Source organism: Dermacentor andersoni, chromosome 3, assembly GCF_023375885.2.
Source record: "Dermacentor andersoni chromosome 3, qqDerAnde1_hic_scaffold, whole genome shotgun sequence".
In the NCBI taxonomy this organism is placed as follows: Eukaryota; Metazoa; Arthropoda; class Arachnida; order Ixodida; family Ixodidae; genus Dermacentor; species Dermacentor andersoni.
In genome coordinates this window covers 184,214,187-184,237,040 of record NC_092816.1, presented here as the reverse complement: position 1 = coordinate 184,237,040, position 22,854 = coordinate 184,214,187, and the positions used below count along the sequence as shown (strand labels likewise).

Here is a 22,854-nt window from a genome sequence, read left to right as displayed (position 1 = left end):
TGAGTGTTCCCGCTTTAAACTAACAAATTACGTTTGCTGCCTGTCAGTGAGCATTCGCCAAAGACATTGAGGAAGATACTTAGTACTCAATCTCGGAATTCCGCAAGAAAAAAAAAATTTTTTTTGGTATGTTGCCTGTAGGCAACACTTGTGAATAAAGAGGCAGCTTTGCTGGCGTATTTTGTGTTTTTCATGCTTGCTCCACCTGAAGCACCATTATAAGTGGGAAAGTTTGGCTATCGACCCTTTAAGGAAGTAAGATGAGTCAAGATCATCAAGCTCATTCTTGCTAAAAAGATGAACAACAAGACCACTCATCCACCACTTCTTGCTTTTCATGCAGGCCAGAAAACGATTTGAGATATTGCGTTGCTTCACATTTCTTCCAGATGGCAGGCGTTTATTTTGCATTCTTTATAAACAACATCAGGTGATGGAGGGAACTGTTGAAGAGTGAAATTGGGAACATAATAGACTCGCTTATGTGTAGTGGAGCCCGCTTTCATTATAGTGTAAAGTTCTTTTTTGTTTCATGGAAATGTTTTGCATGGTCTTGCTTCACATGGTCATCAGAAACCCTTGTGCATGAAGTTAGGAGCATAGGCTCACTTGTGTGCACTGAAGCCCACTTTGGAAAAAAAGTATTTTTTTTTCCTTGTAAAAGTGACCTTTGAGAGAGAACTCTTTTTTACATGGTTTTGCTTTATATGATCATAATAATCGCTTGAATGCAAAAACCAATTCCATCTTCTTGGCAAGTCTTCTAATTTTTTTGCCATCCTTAACGAGGCCCTGAATTACTTTTTATCAAAGTGTAGAAATGCATTTGAAGTTAAAATAGGCTATTTAAGTAATATTTTGTCACTAAAAGCAGTTTAAATGTTGAGCAACAGTCAACAAGCAAGCGAAGCCTCAGCCTCGAGAAAATATTTTAACGAGGACAGTTGTCATTGCTGCAACAGATGAGCCTGTTCCCTTGTCGAAATGTCGGTTCCAGCAAACTGAAGTTTCCCCTGTTTACCAACTGCTGATCACTCCAAGTCTCCATCTTCTTGCAATCCCTTTTGCCTTGCTTGGGTTTAACATGAGTGGCTCAACTGCATCTCATAGAGTGTCCAATAGGCACAAATAACCTCACGCTGCCTGCAAGCATACACACCCTTCAACTCTACGCTGAAGCAGTGCACCCACACTCCAAGAATCAGTGCGCATAAATCTGAGCACAAAAAGAAAGAAAGGGGGGGGGGGGCAAGGAATAGCTACTCAATCAAATTAGCTTCAATACAATTAGTTATAGTCTACAGCAGCACAATATTCGGAGAGCAATTAACTGCATTCACTTGGTTATGAGCATGGAAAGCTCTTCAGCACCTTTCTAGTTACGGTTTGTTCAGCACTGAAAAATCTTGAATGCATCTGCAATCACTACACTGCAAGAACTCCAAGATAACCATTGCAGACGTACCCTGTACTTTGGCCTGCCACGGCCTCTGACCGTAGAACTCGAGGGATTCTTCACCTTCAAGCATGTTGACGTCTGGAGGAGATGTCACATCCTGGAGGAGGAAGACATTCATTGCAAGTCATGGGGGAATGATAACATTTGCAGAAAACCTTTTGCTCTTCATTTTTCTGTAATGTAGAAACACGATAACCAGAAGAGCAATGCAATTTATAGTGCATTTAGAGTCTATATTTCTCCAACTTGATACTAAACACAGAGCTTCTACTGAATGGTTACTCTTTGTGCACTGGCCTAGTTCAATTCTGCAATTATTACAATGTGCAGAACAGAGCCATTAGTTGAAGTCAGTTGCTTAGTGGCTATGGTGTTCGGCTGCTAAGCACGAGGTCGGGGGATTGAAGCCCAGCCACGGCAGCTGCATTTAAATGGGGGCAAAATGCGAAAACACCTGTGTACTTAGATTCAGGTGCACGCTAAAGAACCCCTGGTGCTCCAAATTTCCATAGTCCCCACTACGGCGTGCCTTATAATCAGAAATTGGTTTCGGCACGTAAAACCCCATAATTTAATTTTTTTTAGTGAAGTCAATTTGAAAAATCTAGTTAATCATTGTATCAAATTTTATCACACAAATTCTGATGTCTGCTATTAATATAAGCTTTGGTCAGTAAAAGTAATCGCTTTGTCTAGAATCCCACACATTCAATAACCAGGAAGGATTGTAGATGACACAGCCCATATTATATATAATATACGAAAAAAAAAAAGAACGAACAAGGAAAGACACAGGATGGGTCCAACTATGTTCACACTGAAAGTCAAGCTTTTCTCCATCTGAGCAAATGGTTTGCTGAAGTTTCTTTTTGTTGGGGGGGGGAGGCAGATTTTATTTGGCTGATGCGATGAGGCATGTGCACTCTGTCCGGGAATGTGTCTGGTCACATTTTCACCCTGCAGTACTTGCAACAAACCTTCCAACTGATAAGTCACAGCACATCACAGGTCATTTCTGTTCCTGTCCTTGCACCACTTGTTCCCAACCAGCAGATGTCAAGTTCAATTGCCTTCTAATGAAGCGTGGCATGTAGGATACCAATCGAAGCTTGTTTATTATAACTAAGTCGTATCCAACATGATCCAAGATCGTTACATCCAATGTTCATTCTTTGTATATATTCAGTGCACATCTATATCAGCTGGAAACATTTTAAATGTATAATTTGTTACATCTGACAACTTGTTATTCAGTCAAAGTCCGATTTTTCAGACTCCCTAGAGACAGCCCTAGAGACTCCCTAGAGACTCCCTAGAGACGGACCCCCTAGAGACTCCCTAGAAATACTGGACAATCTGAAAAAACAAATGCTTGCCTTTTACAGCCTTAGCGACTTGAAAAATTACTTGATTCGGTTTTGCACAGCGTCCCACTTGCATGCGATGTCTGCTTGAATTTCAGCTAGGGTCGTGTCCCATACGTACACTGATGACAGCATCACCAGCGATCATGTCAATTCAGAGCTCGTTCCCAGCACAGGCACTGGCCCTTCAATTTCAGTTCTGAAGTCATCCTATTAGGACAACTTGGCAAACAATTCTATCATTGGGTAATTAATTGTGCAAAGAGGTTGAGCTCATTGTCAGTGTAAGCGAATCGTTGAAGTGTTATTTCAGTGGGAATTTCAACACCAGTGGGGCACAGGTCGCCAATCACAAAGTCCATGGAAGGAAATTGATCTGGCATGCTGTTGTTATCTTCAGATTAGGTCACAGTCTCAGTATTGAGTGTGAAGTCCACATGGGGAAAACATCTGTGAAACGTGTCTTGTCAACCCCTTCCACATGTCCAAAAGCATGCCACCAGCAGACCTGAAATCAATGCAACATATAACGCTTCTAGGATCTTCACCTTATTTTTGAGAAGATTTGAAATCATCTGGAAGTTTCGCACTTCTCGCTCACGTTAGCTTGTGATTGGCCGCTCTCAACTTGCTTGATGATGCCAGCTTCCTTTTTTTGGGTTTTCATTGGTTTCAGCATCCAAAACATCAAACATCCTGATACATTGGCTCTTGGAGTATGTGGCGGCGCCGCGACGGCGTACAAATTATCAGGCATGTCTGAAGAATCAGTCATTGACTGTATTTTTGTTTGTTATAACAAGGTTCAACTGCATTTGGTTCTTTATCATCAATGGGAAGTTGTGCTGCATTGCCTGTTGCAAAACACAAAGAAACAAAATCGCACACACAGGATGATCTGCAAGCTAACAGCTCTTTCATTTGCATTAAGGAGCTAAAATTAGAGATACGTAGCAAGAAAACAATCAGTTCAACTGGTGTATTAACCCTTTGAGGGTCGATTTTTTTTGCTATTTGCGACCACCCAGGGTCGATTATTTATGGCAGCTTCTAATTTTTCTGAGAAGCCTATTTCGAAAAAGATTTACCGTAATTTTTCTAGGGTGACTGTAAAGTGAGAAAAAGTATTTTGCATTAGTATATATGTGCTCTTTATTCACGAATAACAAGAATAAAAAAAAGAAATAAACTTATAAGAATTCAAAATTCGATGCATTGTTATATGCTTAGAATACGGGCACACAAGTATATTTCACAAGCCTCAAATGTTGCTGCTCTTACACTAATATTTACGTCCATAGTGTAATCGAACAGGGTAGGTGACTGCACTAAAGAAAACAGCGTGGTTGTGTGCCCGTCAAAAAAGCAAAACGTGGGACAAATTTCCGCTAATCATCTTATCCCCAACCAAAGGCAATTAGATATTGCGAGTGTCCCAGAAAGAAAGAAAAGAAAAGGAAACGCATGCCCAGTGGTATCCTTCCTATGCTCACCCCTGTGAGCACTAAACGAGCGATAAACGGGCAGCCGCCCTTTGAGCGATTAGTAACGAAATAGCCATCAGTTTTGCCAGCACAAGAAGACGAAACTGCCCGCAGAACAAAACCCAAACCGCCGCCTGCCTGCACGCGCGCGCCAATGAGCGAGTGGTACAGTAGTACATAGATGTGCCAGAGCAAACTAGCTCTAAAACAAACCGTGCAACGAAAACCGAGAGAGGGAGGCACGAGAAAAAAAGTTCCCTGTATTTCCACATAGTGGCAGCACATGCCAGGAAAGAAAAACATTAAGAAATTGGTGCGCTTCTTTAAACGTACAGACGGCTCCGTAAATATACGGCATCTACCATTTTGGACTCGTTTGCGGCGCCATATATTGTCATTGACCCTGAAAGGGTTAAGCCCCATCAAAACTGACATCCTTGTGCAAGAAGGCCACCAGCCACATACCTCGTACACAGGTGGAAAAACACTCGTGCGGTGTAAAATGCGGACAACTCCCGTTAATTCATCCCTTGCAGGACCACAAGATTTGGCCAGATTATTTGAAAGGTTGAAAACGAACAATCTTTTCATCTTTTTATTGTTTCATGTAAACTGTCAGATCGGAAGCGCAGGTACACCCCAAGGTTCCGTAATATCACCAATGCTGTTTAACCTGGCTCTTATTGGATTACCAGCAAAGCTACAGGAAATCGATGGCCTCAATCATACCATCTACGCTGACGATATCACCCTCTGGGTAAGCGATGGCAACGATGGACACGTTGAAAACACATTACAATGTGCCATAGAAGCAGTTGAACAATACCTAGCAGGAACCGGACTGGCGTGTCTGGCAGAGAAATTCGAGCTCCTCATTTATGTACCGTCGCGACGTGGCCGAAAACCCCGCAACTATGAGGAACAAAACAATCCGGAAATTCACCTAACTGCGGCAGAAGGTACGCCCATACCCAAGGTTGACAAGATCAGAGTATTGGGCCTCATCATTGAAAGTAACGGCTACAATGGAGAGACCATACGCAAATTAGACAATATAACATCTCAAATCATGCGGCTACTTAAACGAATAGCCAACAAACATAGTGGAATGAAAGAAGGCAATCTGATTCAGCAAGTCCAAGCGTTCGTAATAAGCAGAATAGTATACATGGCACCGTACCTACGATGGTACTCGTCAGAAAAATACAAATTAGACTGTTTAATCAGAAAAATCTACAAGCAAGCAATCGGACTCTCCATCACCACCAGCAACGATAGACTACTGCAGCTAGGTCTCCACAATACACTAGATGAGCTAATCGAGGCACAACGAATAGGACAATACGAACGCCTGTCCAAAACTAAAACAGGTAGGCAAATATTGAATCGCTTAGGTATAAGGTATCATGCCCAACATGGTGTCAAAGTAGATATGCCCAGACACATCAGAGACATGATAACCATCCCTCCAATACCCAAGAATATGCATCCTACCCACCATCAGGGTAGATGGGAAAGCAGAGCACGCAATATACAGAAGAAATTCGGTAACAGCAAGGATACCACATTTGTAGACGCAGCTAGATACAGACACAAGTGCACCTACGCAGCAGTGGTGATAAATTCCGAGGGAAAATGCACGACGAGCGCTACAGTCAACACGCTACATGCAGAAACCGCAGAGGACATAGCTATTGCGCTAGCCAAAGCACAGACACTAGCGGGTGTAATCATCAGTGATTCCCGGACGGCCATACGAAACTTCGCCAACGGTCGACTCTCCCCAGAGGCACTACGACTCCTAAAATTAGCTAATAACCGCGACAAAATTGTCGATCTCATCTGGACACCCGCTCACACACTACCAGACGGTAGCAATGAGGTGGCGCACCGCATGGCTCGAGAACTTACGGACCGAGCCTCGATTAACCCCGTCTCACGGACTACCGATGAGTGGGAGTGGGAAGATCGAATGACCAGATTTCACGAAATTACACAACACCATAGATTGCAGAGGCGTACATTCTCGCCGCCACACCCAAAATTAAGCAAAAACCAGTCTGTAGAATGGCGGCAGTTACAGACCAGATCCTATCCAAGTCCAGCTATTATGCACCTAATACATCCAGATTTATACCCAAAGAACAAGTGCAGACATTGCAACTATAGAGCCACCCTGGAGCATATCTTATGGGAATGTACAGCTGTAATACAGGGTAACGGTGATGCAGCCTCAAACAGCGACAGCCTCCGTGCATGCTGGGAGTCTGCGTTGCTCAGCTCGGACCTGCAGCACCAACTCTGGGCCGTCCAGCGAGCCGAGGAAGCTGCCAAGGTCCAACAACCCTTGGCTGAAACCTAGGCGGGGTCCAGGCACACCCCACCAAATCGCAGGGCACTGAATAAAGTTATTTGAATGAATGAATGTAATCTGTCAATGTCCGCAGACCATGTCAATACAGTATTACAGTAGAATCTCGCTGATATGATCACACCTGATACAAATTTTGGGATGATACAAATTTTTCGAAATTCCCGGCCCAAGTCCATTAGCTTACATGCTCAAGTTCACATGCTGCAAACTGCTTTTTGGGTCATGGCAGATGATACGAACAACCGAGCCACTTCATGATCTGCGGCCAAGCCTATGTCACTCTGCTTCTGCACGACCACTCGCACCCCCCCTTCCCTTCAAGTAAGCCAACAATTTTTCTCTTTTTTTGTTCTTTTTACGAAGCTTTCTTTGTTTTCTTTACATTTCTATGCAATGCTTGGGCTTCTTTAGCAGTATCATGCAGCTTGTCGGCCGTTTTCAAAAGCCTTGCAAGTTTAACAGGAGCTAGGAATCCCATGCAACCCCCTCTGGACACATCCGCAAGATCAGCCCCATTCGCTTCCATGGGTATTTATTTTATTTATTCCACTCCTTCTGTCGTCTTCAGTGCCCAATGACAAATCGAAACTTCCCTACCTCTGCATCTGTCAGACCGCAAGACACAAAGTAGCTTTGCCACTACAAAAAAAAAGTAAACATGTTCCCCTATCTTGCGCAAATAATGTCCTTATCAACATCAGGCTACACCGACGACGCAGCAACAAGCAAAACTCAAGATAATCAGGCAGACCTTTAATTGCTGGCCTTGGAACATGAAAAGTGCGCAGCCTGCTGCTGCCAGAATGAGCATGAAACAAGCACCCCAGTTATTCAGATACACGTCGGCCAATAGAGCGCTCCCTGCACGCCATGTGACTATAGTAACGAGTCGAGAACGCCAAATTTCCATTCTCGTGCCCCCCCTTCCCTTTTTTTATTTTAGTTTTGCATGGAGAAATATGGTGCTGCAGTTAGCTAAAGCTCCAATCTCTTGTGTCTACAGCGATATCAAGATGGCAGCACTGCGTGAATGGAAAGCTGCACGGTCATCAATGCAAAGCCAGATTTTCTTTCCAATTTTGAAGACAACGCACTACAAAAGTGACATTTTCACAAATTCTGCTGTGTAATATTCAATTCTTCATAATATTTCGCCATGAGATAAAGTAAGATCTAAGGATTCCAGAAAAATACTAATGAAAATATTGAAAATTAGACCAAGTCAGCAATTTCCCAAGTTTTTTATGCTTTTTGGGTGATACGAATTTTAGGTGATAGAAATCTTTTACACCGTCCCAAGATATTTGTATCATCAAGATTCTACTGCATAACTATATTATGTCGACAACGGTCAGTAGCCCACAAACCTCGCCACTGTCTTTGGCACTCTCCTTGGGACTCTCCTTCTACAGTGGTGGGCAACCAGAAAATAATGTTGACTAATCTAGACAAAGCCAAGAAGCAGCCACGACTGTGAACGTGCACGCTTGCTTCACATTATTTTCCTTCTAAAGTGACAGCTTTCTTTGGCTGCTTGCTCAGGTTTTCAAGGTTGGTGGATGGTGATCTAACACAGTAGAGGGCAGGAGGAGAAGGGTAAAGAGTGCAGAGGGAAGCATGGGCTTTGTTGGTGCAGGCAATGCTGTCATGCACACAGGACATGGGCAAGGAGGACGAGTACCTAGCTGCATCACCACCACATAAGAAATGCAGCAGGGTAATGAAATCAATGGTTTAACGATAATTCACCTGGTTGGGGGGAGGCATAATGAAAAGGAAAACAAAAAAATGCTAACCAAAAATGAATTGGTTTAAAAGATGTTTAATACGTTTCCCCTATGGAAGCCTCGTACAGAAGCTTTCCATATGAAAGCCGAAACATTTGAAAGTATTTTTTTTTTCTGGTCATTTAATTTTTGGTTGGCGTTTCTGTTTTCCTTTTCATTATGCAGCAGGGTAACCAGAGAGGCATCACTGACATTGATAATCAACCTTGACATTGTGGGTGAAGAAAAACCCGACAGACGCTGATGCCAGGCGTCCACAAATTACATCTTCAGCCGAGCCTGCTCAATCGGGCTTCCACCTGATTGAGCAGGCTGCTCGCACAACGTCAGCGTGTTGGGCATGTCCTCGTCGCCTTTTGTGAACAGGCCATTCTGGTACGTTGTAGTGCACTACCACAGTTTCTGCTGAATGTTTTGTTGTTTGTTACTTTTTTTTTCAACATGTACACTGTATATTTTATAGCCTTTTTGCAAATATAAATTTTTTTATTCGAAGCAAGGTTATACTAATAGTAATTAGTGTCGAATAAATTTTGAAGTGAACAGTTTGAATAGTTGTGGGATTTACATAAAGCCTGACACAAGTGCCAGATGTTGATAAAATCTAAAAAAAATATGGGTTCTTTACTTGCAAAGAAGAAAATAGATTCGTTCCTGGAATTGGCTTATCTTTAAAGTGCTGTTACAGTGAAACCTTGTTACTACTCACACCATTTAATGAACTTTTCAGATTAACTAGCTTTTTTAGAAATCCCCGGCCGACTTCTTGTAGATTGAAACTAAAAATATTTCAGTATTACGAACTTCAGAATAAAGATCATTATTCAGTTTCCCTGTGACATTAAGAATGCCTCGGTACTACGAACTAATATTCCAAAATCTGGGGATTCTTAGATTTCCACATATCCTTCACGGCAGCCGAAACAGTAGGCTAGCAGACGACAACATGCAGAGAGTGGATGTCGTGGCGCATGGTTCCAAAAACCTGAGATGGTGCCTGAACAAGAAAGAATGCAGGCAAGCAGAAGCGACGACAAATCAGGCTTTGCGAACACATGCTCTGCCCAGAAGTGTCACCTAGCATCAGAGGCACATCTCTTCCTTCTCTCCCCCTTCTTTCTGCACACGCCTCTTTCTTTCGCACTTCTTTCTGCGGCCGTACTAGCTACGCACACGGTGAAGTGTAACCTGCGTACTCGCGGGGATGCCACACGGTCGCAATTTGGCACTTTCCAGATGGTGTCGTTTACGAGTGCTTGCGCTTTGACATAGTTCTGGCGCCCGCCTCGAGCGAGACAGTTGCGGTGTCCATGGCAAGAAATGTGAAAAACAAACAAAACGCAAGAAACACTGCACTTTGGAGGCGACATGAAGCTACCTTTCTTGCCGGTAGTTTTCTCACCGTCAGCATCTGTTTAGTGCACGTCAGTCTTACTATACGGAGTTCCAGTGGTGCATGGTGGCGAAATCTATAAAAATATAGCAACAGCGCATGTCTAGAGTGAACAACGACGTTTTCGTGGATGGCTTATACAACTTATGAACGGGTTGATAGCATAACGGGTTGATAGGCAGAGCGGCTAATTTTGGGGCTTTTACTATAACAATTTTTCAGAATAACGAACAATTTACCGCAGTTCCTTGAAGGTTGTTATATGAAGACTTCACTGTATTCAGATATTTTCATGCAAACATAAAAGTTAAACATTTTCTGCCAACGGCACAGATAATTTGTCTACAGGTTTTTTTCTCACTGTTGTCCTTCGGTCTAATTAAAATTTTGTGATGATCGAGGCCAAAGGAGCGTTCAACCGTCGTGCATCGTGATAGCACAAGGTGTGACCTTGATAGCACGACGCTGGCAGTTTAGGCTGTGTTGTGCAAATTTAACTGAGTGCTTTTCATCTACTTGTGAGCATAACCCATTCTGTCCAGTAAGCACACAAACTTGGTGGGCATGCTCGCTGCTTCTGTGGCCCTCAGTCTAGCCTGTGCACATGATCTTGAGCCTACCACCGATAAGTAGCAAACTTCCAGTGATGCCTCGACACCTACTGCTATGCCTGGCTTGGCTGTTAGGCCTAATCAATGCTGCTTGACCGGATGTTGGCTACGAAATTTCAGGTCAGTGCGAGTCAATGCAAATCTATTTGCAGCAGACATCCATCTCTCGGGAAGCCAGAAACAATCTTGCCATCAAAAGAGGGTGTAAGGGGGGCAATCTGAATGGTGTTAACCGTATTAACAACTGCTATTTTTAAACACATTGTGCACATGAATCATGTCCGAAAAATTCAGCCTGAAAACTTATGGTGTCCGAAAGTTTGGTAACCATTATACAGTCGTTCAAAGAGAAGCTGGTAGTGCCATAGATTAAATATTAGAATTATTGAGCAAAAATTTGTCTGCAACTGTAAATGAATTCGTCGTTGATTTGTCTTGGTTATGACCCACGCGATGCGAGTTGCGAACCAAAACAAAAACTGCCGATTAAACATCTTTAAAATTTATATTAGTTCATTTTGAATACTTCAAACACTTCGAATACTGAAATTCGACCCGCAGCAAACATTGATTAGCATAATATTCTATTGAACATTCAGAAATATTGAATATTCACACAAGCCTAATATTCTGCCTGCTGAAAGCAAATAAAACAGCTTTAATTTGTGCATCATCCTGTGTGTGCAATTGTTTTTTTCGTTTGTGTCCTGTTGCAACCAGACGTGGGCACCCTCACCAGGGCCTTCCTCACCCTCCTCTGCCATCACCCACACGTGATGAGGCGAGAGTGAGAATCGCCTTAGGGAAGATTGGTGAGGGTGAGGTGAGGGCAAAGGAAGGTGCGGTGACATTGTGAGGTTGAATGAGGAAAAGGTGCTTTATATTGTTAAAGTACAGAAAGATCACTCGGATTGTATGCGTGATGTGTTTAAAGTCTAAGGTTTTAAAGTGCACTGACAGGAAGTCTCTCTAGCGCAGATGTGCATCGAAGCCCACTTTTAATTGACTAAAGTCATGTGACTGCACTGCAACTGCGATTTCTCCCTCCCCTTCCCGAATGCGCATCTTCACTTTTACCTGCACCTTTCGTGGAGCTCCGGTAGCGAATGTCGGCGCCATTGCATACCGACTACTGCTAATGCCCTTCCACTCCCCCCCCCCCCCCTCAACTTCTTCAACTCCCCACTCTTCCATGTATTTCCTCTACTTGGCATTAAGCAGGCTTGGAAGTGGGAGAAGGATTGCTGAAAAGCACAAAGCATCTGGGCACTTGCGAGAACAGTGCGTGCCGTGTAAGCATTCTCTTTTTCTCTTGCGGCCAAGGTCAAAGAAAGTGCACTGTAGGCTGCATTGTTATGACAAGTGAGCAAGTTCGATGCTGCCAGAATTTCTCCAGTTTACTAGGTTGCATCAGCGCAGTTACCATTCCTGTTCAGCATTCATTCAAACCCTCCCCTGCTTTACTTGGGTGCTCTATCGAGCCTTTGTGCTTAAGCAATGGTGGCTGCCACTCAGCATGACTTGACATCATGGCACTGCTCATTCGCTGGTCGTGCTGCTAAACTACGTTTGTGGCATTGCCTATGAAGAGTGGTACTACTGTTGCCTCTGTGGAATGACCGGTCATTCGAAATGCTCAATGTCCAGCGCAACCTTCGAGAAGAACAAGGTGAGGGGGACTTTCACCATTGCTCTCCTGAATTTTAGTTCGATTGAACCGTCGCTGATGTAGCTTTCATGCACACACTTGGTGCCTTGACGGATGGAATATGCAAATAGCAGGGAGCATGGAACCAGGCAGCTAGCCTCAGCAAGCCAGCCCCCTATAATGCCACCCCATGACATTCTCTCCAAAGCCAATCTGTGCAATGAGTCTTCCGGAGCAAGCCCTGCATTGTCATTGGGCTTTTTAAAACACTGTTTGGTCCATGGTAGGTTTCAGTGGCGCCCTCGTCATGCATTCTCCATTCCACGAGCTCAGTGGATAAAAATTATTGCTTCCGCATCATGTGGTGAGGGCCTCTATTTTTATAACTATGCTCCAAGATAATCACATGACGCTCCCCCTTAGATCTTTTCCACCCTCCGTGATTGATGCTCGCGGTCAGTGTGACTGACAGCAAATACAGTGAAACCTCGGCGATACAATCATGGCTGGTACGAATTTCGGGGTGATACGAATTCGTACTACTCCCCGGCCAAAGTGCACTGTACACTATTAGCCACATTTCAGATGTCCCGAACGCTCCTCCACGCCGGTTCGGGTGATACGAATGAGAGAGCTGCAACTGCCGTGACCGCCGACAGCAAAGTGGCGAGGAGGCTGCACCGAGCACGCCAAGACTAGTCAGCAGGTGGGTTGTTTCTGTGTTTGCAGGGCAGGGGGAGGCCAGCAGAAGGCAGCCGATAACACAGCGGCAACTGTATGCACTGTACAGAGTGGAAACGGTCCGGCACTGGCAGTCTCTCCCACGTCGTCTCACCGCTCGTGAGGCTCGCCCTCTGTGCTGCATCCAACGTTCTCGCGAAGCCGGTTTTGTGAAGTTTGCACACAACTTACAGAATTAGCTGCTAGTTGACCTGGCAAAGATGAAAACCCAGAAAAACATCCGGGACTTCTTCGATCATGAATAAATTTCAAGAAATTAGTTTCTGGCTCTTTAACATGCCGATGTCATTTGTTTTTTGGTGATACGAATTTCGGGTGATACGAATATCTTATGCTACCCCTTGAGATTCGTATCACCGAGGTTTTACTGTATAGTTGTCAGCAGTGTCCCTGCTAGAATTGTGCATCTACACTTATGGTACAGATGTAGTGTCAAAGACCAAACTACGGTTGATTTTATGGACCAATGAAGACGTACGAAATTCTCAGCGCCTAGTGTTCTGTCAGACACCTTAAAAAGCTACAGAAATTCTGAGAATTGTCAACTAATGCATAAGCATTCTTTGGCTCAGCTGTGACTTCGCTCTTGCTTAGTTTTGCTTACTTGCTTTTCCTAGCTTGTGCACATCTACCCATGGCCTTTCTGGTGGCAAAGAATGCTCAGGCTTTAGTAGACAATAGTAGGATTTTCTCACCACATCTGGCCCTTTTGATGCAATCGTACCAATTTAGCCGGAATGCCGAGCACGAGCGTGCCTCGATGGAGCAGAGCGGTGGAAAGGGATCGAACACCGGCTGCCGCAATAGTGCGTGAGGCATCGCGTGCGGGAAGAGTGCATCGCTGTGATGGCATGTCACCCTTGCTGTCGTTCTCGCAAGGCTGTGCTATGCACGCATTTCTCGTCCACGCAAGCTCTCGCCTGCATTCTGAATGCAGCTCAGTAAGGCCCAACAAAAACGCACCAAGCGCCTCAACACACTCGCTTGCCGCGAGGTGTTCATAACTCGAACGGCACCCAGCAGCGTCCAATTGGACATCGGGCCACCCCAAAATTCAAGTTGGCCCTATCCCAAATTTCATTTGGCTCACGTTCAAATTGCAAGTTGACCCACCCCAAAATTTAATGTGGCCCATGCCTAAATTTCAAGTTGGCCCACCTCCTAATTTAGGTCGGTCCACCCCAAATTTCAGTTGGCCCACCCCTACTAGAAGTTCCCCCATGCATTTTCCAAGAAGCCCTATGTATCTCTATGGGTATTCTCTTTCTTTTTTTTTTCTTTTTTTTTGCTTCAAGTTGTTCTTTATTGCTTAAAAGCTACAAATCATCTACATTTAGACTACCATAACAAGCAAATGTTTTAACTTTACAAATTATGCATTTTTGTGCAGGTACACCTTTAGCGTCTGGGGAGTTTGGCAAAGAATGCTTATACATTAAAAGCATTACAGCAAGATGGACCTCCTGTGGTTCTATAGTAAACTGCAGATAAGTGGCATTACGTATAGTCAAGCTTCCTTGTGCACAATTCCAGTAGGAAAAGGTTTAGGAGGCAAGCCTTCATTTAGCACAGTGCTAGAAAGAACTGTGATCTATCCCGAACTGCCAGAAATGCACCTCAAAAACAAAAGCATGTGCCCACCACATGCATGTACAAACCCATAAGAATTTGCACATTTTGTAAAAATCCATTTTGCACATTTCATCTTCAGGCGAAATAAATCTGGCACTACCAAGGTCGAATGTCGCGCTTATTTAGTTCTTACAAGACATCGGGATTAACAATAAATAAGAAAATTTCTTGTACATTAACGAATCTCATGCAGAGTCTTTTTCAAATTATTAGTGTTTGTAATTCCTCTGCATTCTCTATATGTTAGCCTGGTATGAAGGTAATTTTGTCATCGATATGTTCAATTCAAGAGAAGGTCTGGGTTCGTGAGAGCTGCCGATATCTCTCTGGGTCTGGTTGAATGAGCCCAAGTGAGACCAACGGAGTAAAGTTTTCGTGAATCTGAGTCCAAGTAAGCCCGGCCGAGTAGAATTTTGGCAAGTCTCACTCTGAGTGAGCTCTAAACAAAAAATATAGTTTGTGAGTGAGTCTGAGTGAGCTCCGTTTATTTTGCTGACCTATGGTCGAACACCTAAAAGCAAAGCAGTGTGGCGTGCTTTGACAATACAAATGGCACTAGGCTATCGGTGCTGTACATTAAGCTCGTAGGTCGTGCAAATGGTTTATTTGAAACTGTAGAAAACAGAAGGTAAGAGGAGGATGGTAGCCTTTTCAGCATGAGGGTGAGGGAGGGCGGGTAAAGCATACTGTGCTGAGGGTGAGCGTGAGGGAGGACAGATAGTTTTTTTTTGGTGAGGATGAGGGTGAGGGATGGCAGTAAAAATTTTCAACATGAGGGCAAGGTGAGAAAAACGAAAAACGAGGGCATTTGCCCACCTCAGCAGGCACTGTTCAGACGAACAGCACACACCTTGCACAGCCGGGCCGCTTGCTCCTTGCGTGCCATGGCGTGGTTGGCCGCCTGTTGGTAGTAGAAGCCCGGGTGCTGTGTCTGGATTGCAGTCAGGCCAAAGCTCACCGCTTCCTCAAACAGGTCACCGAAGTGGCTGAACCTGGACACCACAAAACACCGCCCACCGGAAATGCCGAGACTGCAAGGTGTTCCATGGAGCCATCTTCAGAAATATCATTGGCCTAGCTTAAGAGATGTGTTATTGGGCAAGTTGGTTCATTGTACAAAATAAATTGAAAGAGCACAAAAAGAAAACAAGGGACGCTGACAAGACAAGGAACAGTACAGGCACTCCACGAACAAGTAATGTACAGTAGTCCCTCATTATAACAAAATCACTTTGCTTGAAGTATCACGCTATTCGAAATTTCTCCCAGTGCCAACCAAAACGGATTACTTGAAGCATGATGATAGGCTACTCCGCTTTGAGCTAACTGTCAAGGGGTGTGAGTGCACTCACGATGGCCCTCGGTGCCTTTCGCACCGAGCAAGCGAGTGACCCTCTCACTTGCCAGCTATGTCATCACGTCGCCTGCGCACCCTTTCCCTCCATGCCGCGCCCACATGTTATCAGCAGTGAGCGGGTATGCTCTCACGATGGTGCTCATGGCCTCTCCTTCTCGTTGCACTGGCCTTCCTTCACTGCTCCCCCTCTCCGTTTGTTCTTTTTGATCGTGGAGATTGCGCTGCGTCACATGCCAATCGTCACAATCACCTGATCCACAATCACTGTGATTACGGGGCTGCGCACCGCAATCACGGGGCTGCACACTATGATCAAGAACAACTGTCATGATGCCAGCGCAAGTCAAAACAAAAAACCGAGAAAAAAAAATCGCAGCTGGCAGCACATAGACCGCTTGCATGCTTGTTTCCGTGCAAATGGCGTGTGCATAACCACCCTATTCCACTGCACCAACAGGAAGACGCGGATAAGCCCCAAACTTCCTCACCTGCCCTCGCTTGCTGGCTCGGGCAGCAAGATAAAAGAATTTTGCTACCTTTAGTTTTACTCAGGCGGCTTACTCGTACCGAGCAAGCGAGTGACTTGCTCCATAGTTGCACCCTTTTTTCTCCATGCTGCACCTGTGTATTAACAGCAGCTTGCAGCGATGCTGTTGAAGTAGTGCGCAATGGAACAGACACATGTTACTCTGCACCACCTTCCGCAAGCCCGGTGTGCCCAAAGGCACCAGAACCAAGACCCCATTGGCTCTCTCCCACAGCTTGCACAAAGGAACCAATCACAACCGAGAAATTTAATCCCGATTGGACTTGATAGCGATCAAAAATGCTCCATGTGACATCTGCATTAGGCTTGCACGGAGTTGTCCTATTTCAGCTCTACTTTTTTCTTCTATCATGTCGTTGCTTTTATTGAAATTACTGCTCATGTCAAATTTGATTGCCATCCTGCTCACTTCGTTAAAATGAGTACTGTATTTCAAAAAGCTGTAAAACGACAGTTGGTTGTCTGGATATGTACGGAAGAGAAGTGCCACCAGGGGTTATAAAACAAGAAAGCTAAGCCAGTTCTTTATCAGTAATAAGGACCCTGTATTTAAGACTTTCAAGAATTGACACTTGAAAGCAGCCAGATGATGTATTTCTTCGTGAAGTACATCAGTTGCTAGTGAGTGCCTTTGTGGTTGCCTGTCTTGTCTAGTGCGGTTTGTTTTTCAGTTTTTTTTTTTTTTTTAAGTTTGCAGTCTTCTGGCTCTTTCTGTCCAACAGGAAGTGATGAACAGTGCACCAAATTTCCCTGCAATTTCTAGGAATGTGGCCTCATGATGACTGCACTCGTCGACCGTAGAGGAAAGGTTCACTTATTGCACACTGGCCACGCTACCTGGTTTTTCCGGAAAGAAGGACAGAAGCTCGACAGTAAAAGAAAAAGTCATCAGTCCGATGATCGACCTTGGCCCTCTACAGCCCAGCTAACCAAGAGGTTAGAAGACCAGAGTGCGAGGGTGATTTCATGATTATTCAATTTTCTCTTTCCACTTTATTGGTGTAACTCAAGTGTCATGGCAGGGATGTAGAAAATGTAGAGCTGGTATCGAATACAAGGGCTGTGCGTTCTGAGGCTAGTAATTCAGAAAACTACAAAAGTGCTAATATCTGTGCAAGAAGCAGTGAGCTGTTGCCCTAGCTGTAATACTGCATTGAATGGTAGCGAGCCCAAATCCAAACTGAAACTCTGTGCTACTGCTTATAAGTTACTGTATAGCGCATGTGCCAATGAGAAACAATGCAGGATGGCGTACGCACTGCTTGGACAGCCAGGCACTGTGCTCGAAGGCAAGTCGGGGGTTGCCGATGCGGTCCTTGAAGATGTCCACATGCCGTCGAAACTGGTGGATAGCATCCAGCGGAATGTTTTGCATGAACGCCAGCTGGCACAACTGAAAGAGAGGCAAGGCGCAAGGTGATCATACACATCTTTGTGTGAACGCAGCTTGCAAGTGTGAGTGACATGCTTGCAACGCACAGCAGCTCGACGGTTCACCGTGAACAAGAGATAAAGACTACATTCTGTAGTTCGAAGAAGTTCTTGGCACAGAAGCCACAGTAGTCACCGCGACTAGCCCCTCAATGAACAAAAGTGGTGGTACATATTTCGAAGTCTGCCACCCCCATACTGGCCTCTCAACTGTTCTTCCTTCTTCACGCATCGAGCTGCGTGCGACAGATGCCAACCAAGGAATACAGAAGTACTAGTGTCTTAACTTTTGTGGGTTAGATCCAAGTTGCAAAAATTTTTTATCGCCTCTCGTACTGCACAAAACATCTCCAGCTGCTTTAGGTTATAGAAGGCACCGGCAACTCATATACGAAGCTCCACCATTCTTCTGGTTTGCCACAGCAGCCAAGTGTGCCCGCTGAAGTGCACGCAAAGTCTAAAAAATCGAACAATGTGCTACAATATTAGAAACATTTAGAGCGCTATAAACACACAGGACATTAGAAAAGCAACGCATATCACATACATTTTCTTTCTTCAAGTTTTTCTAATAATGCATCAGCAACTAGCCCACCTATCCATCCTTTCGCAATGTACTACAAGGCATCTGAAATATTGGTTATCCTTGCACCCTATCTCCATGAGGTGAATGATCCTGCTGCAAATACGATTGAATAGCTGAACATGTCCAAATTTTTGGTATCCAAAAAAAAAAGATCAGTCAATAACTTCTTGGACAACATTATAAAGCAGACTTATTTGCAACAAAGTACATGCAATTACTTACAATCAATCATGTTTACAGTAGTTTTATAATTTACAAATTACTTTTTTACTTGCTAGCACTCACTGTAGTTCAACTGCTTTTTTTTCAGTAACCGATTCCTTGTAAACAGTTTACTTCATATGAAATACAAGCTGCAACAGGCAACGCAGCTTTGAGCCCGGGAACTAGTGCAGCAGCCTCACGGATGCTGCACAGACAGGCAAACCTAGTCGCACAGTGTTTGTCCATTCGGCTAAACGACAGGTCACGCAGCCTGTAATGTTGGCAGCATACTGCATCTCCTGATGGTTCGACGTTTCCATGAAGCACGAGCGGCACCATGTCCAAACATTCATGTTTAGCGAGTTCAGACTTTGCTTTTTCCATTCTGAATGGACAGTTCTCAAACTATGTTCACTAATTTCCCCATCTCGTGTTTGTACCTTACAACACTACCCTTTCGTCCAGTGCACACCCGAGCAAGTATATTTAGTGTTGCTGCCTGATTTACTCACAAGAAAACAAGTGAAGGTGACGGACGAATATTCTGAAAAGCAATTTTTTTTTTAATATAAACAATGTGTGAACGGCTGCAGAGAACTAATAAAAATAGTGAAGCCAACTTTTTTTTTTGTGCAATACAAATACAAGGTTTGTCTGCAAGGTAAGGCAATAGAAGGGTGTAAACCTCCTGACTAAGGCCTTTACCTTGCTGGAGCAGCAGAAGTAGCAGCTTACAAGTATCAATACTAATAAAACCAAATACAATGACGGACAAAAGAGAAAACATCAAAACTATTCAGAGCACAATTTTTAAACATACTGCAAAGTGTCAACTGTTTGCAAAAGAGCAAGTAAATAAATTAATACAGCACTGCAAAAAAGAAGAAACATTCTGTTACAGGCATAAGTTATACATTTTAGAATGTAAGATTCACAACATCACTATTAACATCAAACAGTTGAAAACTCCATTAACATTCATTAAACACGTTGCGATAAAAAAAAAAAAACATGTTTAGTACTGCATATTTAAGTTTTCAATTGTTCTAGAATTTGCAGCTTCATCAATATAGTTAGGGCACATATAGCATAAACACAATTTCATATTCGATAGCTTACGTGCCATATTTTGTCCTTGTTTCCTTCATTACTATGGAAGTGCAACGTAGGCTGTACCCTGTGTGTCTACTCAGGTAGTGATAAGAAAATTGTTCAAAGTTCCTGGAGACCTCTTTAAATAGTCATACACAGATCTTTGTCTTGCAAGAGTCTCTAATACAGTTAAACCTCAATATAACGAACTTCAATATAACGAAATTATTGATATAATGAAGTATTTAACTTTTCATAACCGCTTGTCCATAGAACACCGTGTAATTAAGGCCTCAATATAATGAAGTGTGTCTGTATGCGATTTCAATAAAGTCGAATCTCGATACAGCCGAACCCACTTATAACAATATTCAAGTGCCACTAAAGTTCCATTGCTATAACCGAACAGCTCATCATTACAATACTGCCAGTTTTATTACCATTTCCCTATAACATGAGACAGTAGCTAAGATGTGAGTGTATAAGCAAAAAGTTCAGTTGTCTGAGAAGCCTAACATCGAATCTATTGTAGCAAGCCAACAAATCGTGCAACCTTTTGCATACCTTATATATGTGCTCTGACCAGCTTAGGTTTTTATGAAATGTAACACCTAGAAATGAATGGCTTGAGACATGTTCAAGTTGTGATCCACAATAGAAAATTCTTACATTGTAATTTATTTCCTTATTCTACGAATAAAGAACTGTAAACTTAAGTCTTTCTATGTTTAAGTCATGCTTATTTAGATATAGCCACTTGCTCAGTTCCTGTAACCAATGAGTTGCAGTAACTTCTAGTTCCTGAAGTCCCTAAACTCTGGAAAAAAAGAAATTAGTGTCATCAGCGTACAGTATTATTTCCTCTGTTAGTGGAACGTTTGCTATGTCATTTAAGTATATAATAAACAATCACTTGTTCTAGTTACTGCAGTTGTTCAATGTAACTAAATGTGAAGAGGAAAGTCATGTAAAAGTAAGATTACTTTTTAGTAATTGCTCCATTTCTTTTGTGGAGTAAATTGGCCACGGTAATCAATTACATGTTTGAATGACATAATTTTAATGGTAATCAGTCACTTTTTTTTTTCAACCTACACGAGTCCGTTACAAAGAAGCATTTGCAGTAGATTTCCATTAATTTGACTTTTATTTCACTCTCGACCGAAGGTCTCGGCCGGTGCCCCTAGATTTCTATGGAACCAAACTTCTGTTATTTCGATCCTGAATTTAACCTTCGCTGGATAATTTGAACTTGGCTGGCCATCACACACATGCCCATCTCTAATAGTGATCACAGTGACGACTCCGATAGCGACAGCTTCTGTTTTGGGTGGTGCTTAGGGTACAGAGAGTGCATCGAACACATGTCACCTACCGCCAAGAACACCTATGTTCAGCCTGCCCCAGGAAGGTCTTAAAGCAAGAACAGTAGCTCACAATTAATTATTAAAGCATTTACCCAGTTCTAATGCACACCTTTTTTCCCAAGATAATTCGTCCAAAAATTCTTTTGACGGCACAATCCGACACAGAAACAAAACTGCATTCGCATGTCAGAGCGAGCCTAGCTAATGCCATTGCCATTACCATTACAAGATGGTCGCCATAGGAGTCAACAGAACAAGTTCTCGTATAGCATGATGACACCGATGTGCTCCTTTCGGTGTGATTACAAAAGCACATTCAAACGATAAGTTATTTCACATGTTAAGCTAACAGCAACAGGTCGCGTCACGTGTTCGTGGTGCTCCAGCAAGCTGCATGAATCGCACGATGAACTAGCGAAGTGGTTAGTGTAAGCGTGGGCCACCACCCTGTTTGTCATTGTTGCAGAGTCATTTGATAAATGAAGAATATCAAACGCGCTACGGACCACACGGAAGATGACATTTTGTGGTTCTTCATAGACAGCGATAAAGCGTTGTCCGAGTGCAATGACGATGGCCATTGAGTAAATTAACTTTCATCCCGTGAAGGCAAAGTTCGCTGGTCTTGCCTTTTTTTTTTTTTCTGTCGGAGTAGGAGGCATACTACATTTTTCTTGCAAGAAAATTGGGAGCAGGTTCCATTTCTACATTGTTTAAGAGCTCTAGTGTCATTTTTATACTAGTCTTCTACTTTCAACCTATAAAACGTGTGTGTTCAATTCGCGGATCTGTTATAATTGGGGCAAATACTGCCAGTGTGTTTTGGTGTTTCTTATGCCTCTTGTTAAAGGGGGGAGGATACCCTTGAAAACCAACTAATGCAAAGCATTCTTTGCCTCAATCTTGGCACTTTGTGGTAGGTAATCAGGTAGGTAGGTGGGTTCCTGTGTAGCCTCGCTTTAATAAAATAAACACACATGTACACTCACGACCCACGCGACAAATACTGAGTTTGCACAAACACGATGGTTCATCTGGCAGCAGTTTGCAGATGCTAGAAAGCCAAACACCTGCAAAATGCTTCACACAACATCAATCTCCACAGTGCAAGAGATCTACACAATTTTCGTTCCTTGAGATATCTCAGTGAAATTTTCAGGGTAACGCAACACGCTAGTTTTGACTTTACAGGAGCACATCAAAATATTTAACACATGGGCCCCTAGACAAGGCCAGCAGAATTCCGGCACTGTGAAATTTGTTACGATGATCCCTAGATTTACCTAGATGATCCCTAGATTTAAATCTTTGTAGAAAAATTTCAGTGCACCATTGAATTTAGTGTTGTTGATTAAACTTGCATTTGCCAAATTTTAGTTGTTTATTACAATTTCCTGAAACAAAATCTGAGGGCTTATCTTCCCTCAGGAATTTATTTATGAACAAACCTGATAAAAATCCGATAAACAGTTCCTGAGATATTGCTGGTGCGAGCCGCCACACCAGGAAAAGAAAAGACATTTTGAGGAAACAGCCCTTCAAAGTTGTGTGCACAGTTCCAGGCCTAAAATGGCTTCACAGAATACCTAGAGCTGCCTGCACGCTTCTTTCCTCGGCTGCTTCTACTGCCGCCATTTTCCAGCCTAGCCCATGCACAGGCTGCGATCACCAATGCTGAGCTTGAGACTCCAGGCATACTTGCAATGATGCATTCCTGTACCAATGGTGCAGTAGATAAGTTGCTGGAAGTTTTGACGCAATCGCTATCCTGTACCGA

The 22,854-nt window shown here is 43.4% G+C and overlaps 1 protein-coding gene across 2 annotated transcripts in view; it reads right to left on the bottom strand.

Annotated features, from left to right (window-relative positions):
• Nucleotides 1-22,854, bottom strand: part of gry (trafficking protein particle complex subunit 11 gry) — a 151,932-nt gene that overhangs the window by 95,008 nt on the left and 34,070 nt on the right. For both annotated transcript variants that reach the window (XR_007597898.3, XM_050172604.3), the window contains exons 8-10: nucleotides 17,657-17,790; nucleotides 15,344-15,485; nucleotides 1,466-1,556 (exon numbers count right to left, since the gene is read on the bottom strand). Coding sequence is in view for 1 of the 2 variants with exons in the window: in XM_050172604.3 (XP_050028561.2) it covers nucleotides 1,466-1,556; nucleotides 15,344-15,485; nucleotides 17,657-17,790 (367 nt within the window). In the remaining variant the exon portion in view is untranslated. The remainder of the gene's footprint in view (nucleotides 1-1,465; nucleotides 1,557-15,343; nucleotides 15,486-17,656; nucleotides 17,791-22,854) is intronic.